Consider the following 11,601-nt stretch of genomic DNA (forward strand, 5'->3'; position numbering starts at 1 on the left):
ACTTGCGTCATAAAACACATAACTCGCTTTAAAATTAAAATATAATAAAAGCCTATGAGATACTGATAATAATCTCACTTTTAAATTTCAAAGAGGTCAATTCATTCTAATTTTCGAGCTGAAGGAGCTAAACGTGATCTTCTGAGAGTACTATTTGCGTGCCATGTTACGCATTTGTAAGACGGAGACAACATATGCGGGTACGACGTCCTCTTAACAAAAAAATGTAAATTGTTTTAAAGAAAAATAATGGATTAAAAGACTACAAAATATATAAAAAATTATGAATAACGAGAAAACTCAGAAAAACCAAAAAAAAAAAAAAAAAATGTTCCAGAAGATTTGACAGTGGACTATATTTCATGTTTTAAATATGCTCTAGTCACATCAGTCATTGTCAAAATATGTTTATCTATTTATAAAAATCTTTTGTTTGTGTTCGAAAATATAATACAGCAAATAATTATACAATGAAACAGCAATAGCGATCAGGTAATGAAATTAGAAAAATAAAGTATAACATTAGAAAATTAATAAATTAATTTTAATTATTATTTCAGATTAAGAAATTCAAATTGTTGAAAGAAGTTTTATTCTTCAATATATCTATAATTATATCAACGAAAATTATAATAGCACGTTATAGAATAAATTAAATTAAATAAATGTAAAAATTAGATAAATAAGAACCTTTTATTATTATTATTATTATTATTATTACTAAGGTTAGGATAGTATAGGATTTTGCATTTTTTTTTAGGATTTATAGGATTTGGTCATTGAAATTATTATTTTTTAATTAATTAGGTCTTAACTATAAATTTAATTTATTTATATATCAAATTTAAATACATGACAAGTAATATAGGTATACGTAATATTCTCTAACAATATTATATAGAGAATAGATCTCCAATGAATTTATCTATGAAATACAAAATTACTTTTAAAAAGAATTATGGACTTTTACAATAGTTTTGTTTAATTAACTGTTCGGCTGTAATTGATAAAGTATGTATTTAAAATAATTGTAATTTATTTTTGGCAAAAACGATATTTATTTCATGTTATTTCTATCTATAAATATTATAATTAGGGCTAGGATTTTAATATTTATAAAACTATAAAATGCATTAAGAAATTATATATTACAAATTAAAAATTATACTATGATTTATAAAAGTCATATTTTCATTAACCATAGTACTATTTTATTTATTTAATATAATAGTAATAATTATGACTAGAATTTTAATGACCTAAAGAACCTAAAAAAAATCATAATATTTTATTTGTTACGAAAAATTCGGGAAAGTTATTTTTGACCACACAAAACCCAATTGTTATCAGGCAAAAGTCTCTTTTAATATTTATTATCAATACATCTTTTCACTATAAAAGTCTTTAGACGCAAACACACACATCACTTTAATATCAATACTGTCCTTACTTTGCACACAACCTATTTATTCATTTGTTAAAAACTTTTGTTTTTATTTTATTTCATTATAATTATTATGATCATTTCACTTCCATAATAACAATCTTAACTAACTTAACAAAACATAAATACACATTTTAACTTACGAACCTTATTAAAGAACATTGAAGAGTAATAATTTTATCCTAAAATTTTGACCATTTATCAATTTAAATCATCGAATTTATGGATATTATATAATAGACTATATTATGGGTGAATATTATATTTTACCTGTCAATTGCGCAGTAAATTGACACAAAGTCCACATTGGTATAACATTAGCAGCTGGATTTTCCAGATCATCAACCTGTGTTTGTAGTATAGCTTCTAAAATTAGAAAATACATGAGAAAATTTGTTTGAGTCTTTGATAACATTTTGGAATATATCTGTTATTTTGACTGCATACCAAATATCTAAGTAAATAGCTAAGATTATCTATTATTATATAATTTTCTATTAAACTATACATTATAATTAGATGTTGGATTAATATTCCCTTAAAAATTGATAATATTCTTTAAAAATTGTAGTTAAATATGCAAAAAATATGCTTTTACAGTAATATATTCTTCTAAATTCAAAACATGTTTTTATATTTAAAAAAATACAATCTAATTATTGATACATAAAGGTCATTAATTATGATACAATTCTATATGTTTACTGAATTTTTTTTTTGTTTATTTAAATAATCAATTATAGGTAAGTACCTTATAATTTAATTTAAAAAAAATATTAACTTAAAATTGTATTCATTCATTCCATATTGTTATTTCATTTATAGTTATATATCAATAATAACGGACTAAAAACTTATTTAGTATTATTAATAATTTTCGTCCATACAACACAAAATATCCAAATTATATAAAATTAATTGATTAATATTCTTTTTTATACAAAATATTTTTTTTATCTTAAAATATTCTCAAACATGCAAAAAAATCTTTTGCCATTATATGATTCTTAATTTTTATAGATTTCAAACAGAAATTTTATTGCAGACTCAAAAAAATATGCAAAAGAATATTATTCTAACCTCTAATTATAATATACTATTTTACTTTTTATCAAACATATCTATAGAGACTCTAATACTCTTTTTTTATACATACGTATCATTAATTTATATAGATTCGTTTAGTTAATTAACAAACAAATATTTATATTTATTTACTAATTCAAATTATTTCTACATTTTACTAATAGTATGTTTGTAATTTAATATTTAAGTATTGATGATAAAAAAGAAGGTTGAGTACCTAAATAAAAATTTTAAGAAACACATTCACTACTTGAACACATTATACATTTGTGACGATACAATAATGATAAATTTAACACTATTTCACATAAGTACTAGAGAATGGATAATAGTATACTTAAACTTATTGAATCATTTTTTGAGATGTTACTAATTATTATAGTGTTGTGGTGGAAATAGTGCAAGTAGAAATACCCAAGCTTAAGTTCGTATTTAATAAACAAAAAGTATACTTAAATTAAATATGAACAATTATCATCATAGAGAGAAAAGTATGTTAAAAAGTAGCAAATATTTCAAGAAGTCACAAACAAAATTATTAAAAATTAGGAACTTTCACATTAACTCTATCATCCAGCGCGACAGTAGTGGCGCGAAACTAAGTAAAAAAAAAAAAAAATAGCGTAATAGCCACTAACATAATATAATAAAAGGAAACCGAGTTGTACCATTGAAATACCGTGCTAATTTTTGTTAATCCATCGGCCTGCTCTACAGTGAAAATGACTGAACATAATATGAAGTTAGATAAGGTATAAATCGATCAGAATCATTGTGCAGATAGGAACAGAGGAACTCGCAAGTAGATTGGTTAAATAAATTAAAATTTATAGTCAATAATGTTTAAAACCGATTTTGCGTATGCAACGAAAATATCGTAAAATATCATATGTCCGGCTGTATGTAAACTGCGGCAAAATTTACCCTTTTCAAAAAGTCGATATGTAAACTGCGACAAAAAAAAAATTAAGATTATATAATCTGCCACAAAACCGAAAGATATATCATACAAACTGCGGCAATTTAATTAGATACCTATTGTATTATTATTTATTTATTTTTTTTAATTAAACAATTTTTTTAAATAATTTTTAATATAATAATAATATTTTTTAATTTTAAAATTGGTTTTTTGATTATACAATCATTACGATCTAATTTTTAATAATATATTTTTCAATTTTAAAAATTGGGTTTTCTTTATTTTTACGCCTAGTACTTTAAGAGATACTAATAGCTGCCATAACACGTAATACGTATTATACCTAATTAAACAATAAACGTGTATAAGTATATAAAATAAATTGCCGCAGTTTGTATGATGTATCTTATCGGTTTTGTCGCAGATTGTATAATCTTAATTATTTTTTTGCCGCAGTTCACATATCGACTTTTAGAAAAAGGTAAATTTTGCCGCAGTTTACCATCTCCCATATGTCCCTACTGATCCGCCGCTTATCGATCCCCACTGCTCTTATTGTAGCATCGGCGACGCGTGACGTACGGGCGTACGGCGATTGATGAATAAAATAAAAATAAAAGTAATAATAATAATAATATTAAAAAATAATGTAGGTAATCTATATTCTATGTCTATGATTTAAGTGATATAAATCCACAAATCCATATAAGTTCTATGTTAAAGTCTAACAGTTTTAAGTTTTAACGTTATTACGATTTATATAATAATCGTTATACGTTATTCGCTAATTTTTTAATATTTTCTATTACATTATTAAATACAGAATACTTAAAAAATGAAGCGAATAATACAATATTCTATTATTACTGTAAGTATTTGGTTTTAGATTTATATTTACATAAATATGAAATTATAACAAAATACTGTTCATATAGGTGCATATACCTATATAGTATATATTGTATATTTGTATGTTGCATTCACTAAATATCTGTCTCACCATTTACAAGAGCCACGAGCCGCCACTGAATATAATATATAATAATATTAATAATGGCTTTAATTAATAAAAAGGATAAAAAAAAGAAAAGGAAAATTAAGTATAAAAAGGAGCGTACATTGTTGAAAAAAAATTAATAATAGTAAGTCAAACAAAATTGTGACTTTTTTTATATTATAATAGCTGATATCACACCAAAAAACTTCATATTAACTCCGTATAAAAAAAGCTAAGTTAAAAAAATTTAAATAAGTAATGATTAAATCATTAAAAGACGTGATATAATATGGAAACTAAATAAAATGCAATTTTATAAGATGAGATAACAAATACCTATGTGGACAAATAAGATTAATTAAGAAGTTCAATAAGTACTTAGTCAACATATTGTTTAACTGCTTGGCAGGACTTGTAAGTGTAGGTACTTAAAAAAATACAAATAAGTAAACACTATAGTATTTTTCGTAGTTAATAATTTATAAACAATATGTTGACTAAGTATTTAATTTTACAATTGATCTTATTTGTCGTCTTAAGTATTTTCTAATATTATAAAATGGCATTTTACTTAGTTTTCATATTATATCACGTCTTTTAAAGATTTAATCATTACTTATTCAATTTTTTTTAATTCATCTTTTTTACACGGAATTATTATGAAGTATTCTTGGTGCGATATATTATACATAATGACTCGCTTCACTCAGAATCTAAAAAGTGTCGTATGTAGAAAACTTTCTATTTTGTATAGTGGGTATCATAGCATACTCCGCTTACTCTCTTGCAACGTTTATCAATTATAAATTATAATTACCTAAATATTATTTGTATTTAAAGACGAGTTGAGTTTTAAAGCTCATAAATGTATTTGTAATGAAATTTAAATAACAGACTCATTAAGGTAATTATTGTTTATTTTGCTTATTCAATAAATATTATAAAAAATAATCTAACCTGATTGCCTGGATATCTGAGTGCCATGAGTAACTGTAGCCGTGGGAATAGAATTTTGAACTAAATTATGATCTGATACCAGGATAAAATAAACTTTGCTATAACTTCTTGTAATTAAAGACTGATCTCCTATTCAATGAAAATAAAATAATTATTAAGTCATTAATCAGTAAGTAGATATATAAAAACAATCTTACCGGTTTTTGTCATAATTGGAGAATGTTGACTTGTTTTCTTGTTTTTTTTTTGTTTTTTTTTATGTTTAATATTCTCCTCAAAAATAACAGGGACTGCAGACCTTGTCAATACTCTTCTGATACCGGTTAGGATTACACAATCTTTTTCAAAATGAGAAGAACACAACTTGGTATAAGATTTTATGTCCTTCTCTACCAATCCGCAATTTTTAAGCCAAATTTCTCGTCTGGCTTGTTTTTTGGGAAATCTAATGACAGATGGATTTTTATAAAGTATAATTTTTCAATCAAAATTGACAAAAAAAAAAAAAAAAAAGTGAACGGAGTGTATGTAAAAGGTAACAAAATTTGAACAACACTTACTTGTGCAAAGAAATATCAAATCCTTTTTTTGTGGACTTACAGCACACCACACACAGGTTGAAGTTTTTCTTGTTATGGTATGTCGGCATGTTAATTTTGATAATATATAATTTTGAGTAAATTATAGGAAAAACAATTTAATGAAAACGTAAATAAATTTAAAACTCAGATATTTTTTTGGAAAAAAATTTAATTAAGTATTGTTGAGTGATTTGATCTAATAGTAGGAATGACCACCAGCGGCACGCGTTTCAAGATATACGTTTGTCTCGGCTGACGAAGACTATACGACGGAAATCAATGGAGGCAACCGATGGGTAGGTATATAGGTCGACTACTGCCGAACGGCTGCCGAAAGTTGATTTTCTGATAAGACTCACGAGTGGGGTTACAGCGCTCGGTCTTGGGGGTGGTAGCAGCAGAAGCGTCAGCGCACCAGTTACAGGTTGTCAGTTATTATTATTTTATATGTGACTCCGTAACAAATAACACAACAATTAGCAAGCAATTATAATATCCTGGAATGCACATATTATCCAGGGTATACTATATAGGCGTAAATATGGTTGAAAACAAAAATGAAAACTAGAGATATCAATAAACACATATTAATATTATTTATTATACTGATGATTGACGTGGTAATGTTAGTAATTATTTAGGTGGGCTTTAGGAGTTTATTTTTAGAAGCTCTTTTTCCAATTTAGGTCTATAGTGTGTTACATACTTTACGCACTTTTATTAGTCTAATTATTATCATTATCATTATTATAAAAATAAAATAAATATAGATTGTACATTAAAAATTAGATCTCGGATATAAATGCTCTTAAAGCTATCAAAAATGCTCTAAAAAAATAATTATAAATGTCTTTTCAATGAAATATTGCCCTTAAAAAAGACATCAACTAAAGGAAAATTACACTTTAATTTTTGGAACTTTTAATACTTTATCTTAATTATAAACTAACAATAATACAAAATAAAATACCTGAAAAATTAGGCATTCAATAAATATTATATACTTATTGGAAAAAAAACTGGGATACCATTTTTAAGTATTTAAATATTTAAATACAATTAGCGTTTTGATATGTTTCGTATCAAAATTTTTCATTGGAATACGCTATAATATATTTAATGAAAATTATAATTTAAAAATATTAGTTTAATTTTTAATATGATCAATTGGTACTAAATGATTTTCTAGATGGCATAATGCACTAATAGTAAATCAAAATAATATTGTTATAATTTATTTAAATACATTTATTCTACTAGGTTGAGTAATTCTATGAATGAAAATGATAAAGAATTTGGTATTTAGCCAAAAAGTACTTATATAATAAAATTTTTATTATGTTCTTGGTAAAAAAATTAATGAAGTAGTTGTGATAAGGAGTTAAGCAACTAAAGACAAACGATAAATTATGATTTAACGGTTAAGTATGTGAATAAATCTTATAGTTAGTCTCTTGAGAATTATTTAATACCAACTTTTTTAATTTTATGCTTTTTGAATTTAAAAAAAAAATAGATACCTAGAATAACTAGAATATAAATATTAATTTTAGGGATTAAAAATTGTGTATGTTAATAATAATAATTTTAATTCAATTTTTTTTCAAAAATCAAGGAAAATGGTTATTTTTTACAAAACCGATTGTTAACATAATCTATTATATTTTTTAGTGTTGCTAAAAAAAAATATTCTTAAATACTTTAAATTATCACTAATTACTAACTTATTAATAAAATAAAATCCTACAGAATAATTTTCAAAATATTTTGACTAATTGTTTTTGTCTTATTTACCTACACTATTTGTTAACATTTTAAATTTTCTATAAGTTTTGAATGTTGATTCAACATTCAAAATTTATGTGCATATATTACCAGTGTACATGAAAAGAAAAATTGTTAATATTTAAAACAAAAAGAACATGATTTTTTTTCCAATTTTTTTTTTTAAATCTATGCATAGAATACAAATTCAAATGAATATAAGATAAACGGTACATATATGGAATAATACCTACTATAATATTATTAGCTGATGCATAATAATGTACAAGCTATCCTATATTTTATAATACCGTTCAAGACTCAAGTACCTATGATAATACCTATGTATTATTTTATTATTAGCTTGAATCGTAAAAAGTAGTATATTTTGAAACTATTATTTTAGAGGTTTCCAACCCCACTTTTGATTGGCGCACTCGAAAATATTTTCTTATATTATATTATGCATATATGTTATTTAAAAATATTTAGAGACGCATTCGATGAATAAATTTAGTTTGATGGGGGAAGATAATAACAATCTCCTTATACGAAAGTAATACAATATGCATATTATGTGTACGTCATGTATAGATATAATACGTCTCGTAAAATTAAACTATGTTTTTACTGATGCCCACGTCAGTTGACTAGAGGGATGTTACATATTGTCAAAAATGGAAGGAGAGTCTCCTTATAAAAAGGGTCTCCTTTTTATGTCTTTCGTTTGTTTTTATTCTAAGTTGACAAAGAAATAAAACAATAATAATTTGTTCATCATTAAATTAACAAAACATAATTACTATTATTATGTAGCATTTATTTCTTAGCTAAAGTTATACACATACATTATTAATTATAGCTATAGTTTGTTTAAGTTATATTATTCTATAGTTTTGTTTTAGTACATTTAACTTAGTAAATAGTATGAACATTGTACCTATTATATTTTTTAAATAGAAACTATTATGAATGTATGTATGTACTGTATAATTTTAGTTACTTATTAACTAGAATCAGTAATTATTAAGATATTCTACATTCAAAACACAAAAAAAAAAAAAAAATTACTATGACGAAATTGATGGAATTAAACTGGTCAAGTTAAGAAATGTAATAATTTTCTATAAAAATCATTATATTCGTACGTAATTTATATCTCTTAAAAATTGTATATAATATATTTGTTTATTTAAAATTACTTGCAACTTAATTGAACCAAAATATAAATTTTAAAATTTAAGTTAAACTTGTAAAAAGTTTAATATTCAATTACTTATATGTAGATCAGTATTTAATTTTACTTAGTAAGTAACAGTGGTGGCTCTAGGGGGATGGCAGGAAGCCATGCTCCTCCGAAAATACTAATAAAAAAAAAAAACAGGCGAATTTAAAAATTATATGATCCGCTTTTATTATTATGGTTTATAATAATACTATATTATATTATATTAGTATACTAAATATCATTTAATTGTAAATTGTTGTTAGTCGTTTTCTTACATTTCCGCGTAGTACACTATTATGCCAGTTCGTAGTATCTTTACGTGGGTTTCCGATAGAGACGTTTAGAGTAATATCGCTTTAATGTTTGTAACTTTTTTATACCACGGCGATTTTACACGAGCAGACAACTTAGAGTTACCATAGTAAAATATTTTACCTTATCAAGACATCCATAGATCAATTTGCTAAAAATAAAAATCGAAAATTAGATTTTGTTTTATAAAATATAACTGTTATAATTGTATATATTTATTTTGTATAATATTTTGTACTTATGACTAATGTGGGTAATATGTGGCACTGATTTTGAATCATTGGAACAAATATATTATAAAAAAATTAAAAAAAAAATTGTGTGAAGTTTGAAGAATCAAACTCTAGAGTCGCCACTGGTAAGTACTTAATGATTAATAATGAATTGATTTTACAATGTTTGTTTTTTTTTTTTTTTTAAAGAAGTTAAAATAAATATTCTTAGTACTTTTCTTCAAATATTAATATTAGCATTTTCTGTGCAGAATAATTTTCAAAATATTTTGACTTGTTTTCTATTTGTAAATATTTTAAATTTGAAACTTTTTTATTTTTAATTTTATAAATATTGACAAAAATATTTTAACCTGGTATTAAAGCTTTAAAATTATACAAGATATTAAAAAATCAATTACGGCTCGTGGGTTTTTAATTAAGTAGGTGTACATCCAAAACAAAATTTAATCAATATTATATATATACTCGTATGTTATCGGCAATGTATTGAATCCGGTATTATATAGAAATCCTAGGTATTGTATAGAATACCAAAAATGAGCAGGAAAAGTATTGAGTATATTACAATGACTAGGTATTCTATAATTTATAAACCACTTAACCTCAAGCAGGAAAAGTATGAATAATTAATATAAAACTTAGATTTGTACCTAGTGTACAATTAATGTATATTTAAATATATTTTTTAAATTTATATTAATGTTTATCTTGATGATTGTGGTATCGCATACAACCAGGGCCGTCCTTAGGGGGGGGGGGGTGAACAGGGCCCGGGCCCTGGGCCTCGCGCTTTTTGCTTAAATTTGGGGCCTCGCGTTTGAAAAAAGTAGAAATTTATATCAAAAATTATATAAAAATAACGAAGTTGATTCAATGTAAAAATATTGAAATATCAATAATACAATATTATCGTAATCGCAACACATCGCTATGGTGATGCGGGTAGCAGGCAGCAGTCACCGACCGTCTTATTCGTCGAATTTTTATTGCTTATTACTAATAGTCTGTGGTTTAAGTTATCGGCATAATGGTCGACAAGCAACGATAAGAAATGAACTAGTGTGAAATCAGTAAAAATAACTAAAAATGTGGGAAAATGACCTAAAAATCTCAAAAAATGACTTAAAAAGTAATAAACACCAAAAAAATGCAAAATAAAAATTAGTTATTTAGATTCACATGCTTATGAAACAGAATTGTGGCCAGGAAAGCATCGTCTAAAAAGTTCCAAAAAAAAAAAATGCAAAATGCGTCAACTTCCGAGCCCTACTTATTAGTAATAGATAATAATAGATTTATTCGTTCGTCGTTCGTCGACTGTCATCGTTGAAAAACATTGATAATAATAAATAATATTTATTGAGCAAATAGTAGATAGACCGAATTTATTAGTAATAGTTTTTACTTTTTAGTGTAATCGTGTGTGCGTTTGCTGTTGACATCGATTGTATCTAATATTCCAATACAATAATATTAAAATGAGTGGTCGATTACGCGATAAATATCGAAAATTTAAATGTGGTGGTGAAAAACGAAAACTTAAGATTGCTATTGAACATCAAAATGAACGTCAAAAAAAACTCTTTATTTAAATTCTTTAAAAAAGACCAAAATTATACCTGGTATACTTCGTTCGGTTACGTATTGCTACCACATAAAATATTATTTTACACATAAGCATTTTATTTACATTTCAATTTATCATTCGATTAATTTAACAGTAGTACAGACTTTTAATTTTTCTTTAGATTCAACTGTTCAGACATTTTAATGTATCTTAGTACAACAAACACTTTACAAAGTGAAAATAAATAATATTTTAAAGGTGTATATGGAATTTTCCGTATATACGAATAACATGATTATATGATTAGCTAATAATAACGATAATACATCGCACGTGTTGTATGAGACCGTCCAAGTTTGCGAGGCCCAGGGCGAAAATACTTTAAACCTTTTAGGTATATATTTATATTTATCATCTATTATCCATAAACGTATAATGATATCAATAATTCTTATCACAACAAATTTAAACCTCCTTAATTATAATTTAAAATAAGTTTTGGCTATA

At 24.6% G+C, this 11,601-nt stretch overlaps 1 protein-coding gene across 1 annotated transcript; it reads right to left on the reverse strand.

The window, feature by feature from the left end:
• Positions 1-1,714: 1,714 nt before the first annotated feature.
• LOC112591912 (THAP domain-containing protein 2-like) lies at positions 1,715-6,055 on the reverse strand (the record flags this gene model as incomplete). The annotated part of the gene is made up of 4 exons (XM_025335853.1): positions 5,967-6,055; positions 5,604-5,851; positions 5,407-5,535; positions 1,715-1,810 (listed from the first exon to the last, which is right to left on the reverse strand). Coding segments are annotated over exons 1-4 (562 nt in total), but the record flags the coding sequence as incomplete, so codon positions are not given.
• Between the last annotated feature and the right edge of the window lie 5,546 nt (positions 6,056-11,601).

The sequence above is a fragment of the Melanaphis sacchari genome, unplaced genomic scaffold (genome assembly GCF_002803265.2).
Source record: "Melanaphis sacchari strain LSU unplaced genomic scaffold, SCAv2.0 Contig1475_pilon_pilon, whole genome shotgun sequence".
Lineage (NCBI taxonomy): Eukaryota > Metazoa > Arthropoda > Insecta > Hemiptera > Aphididae > Melanaphis > Melanaphis sacchari.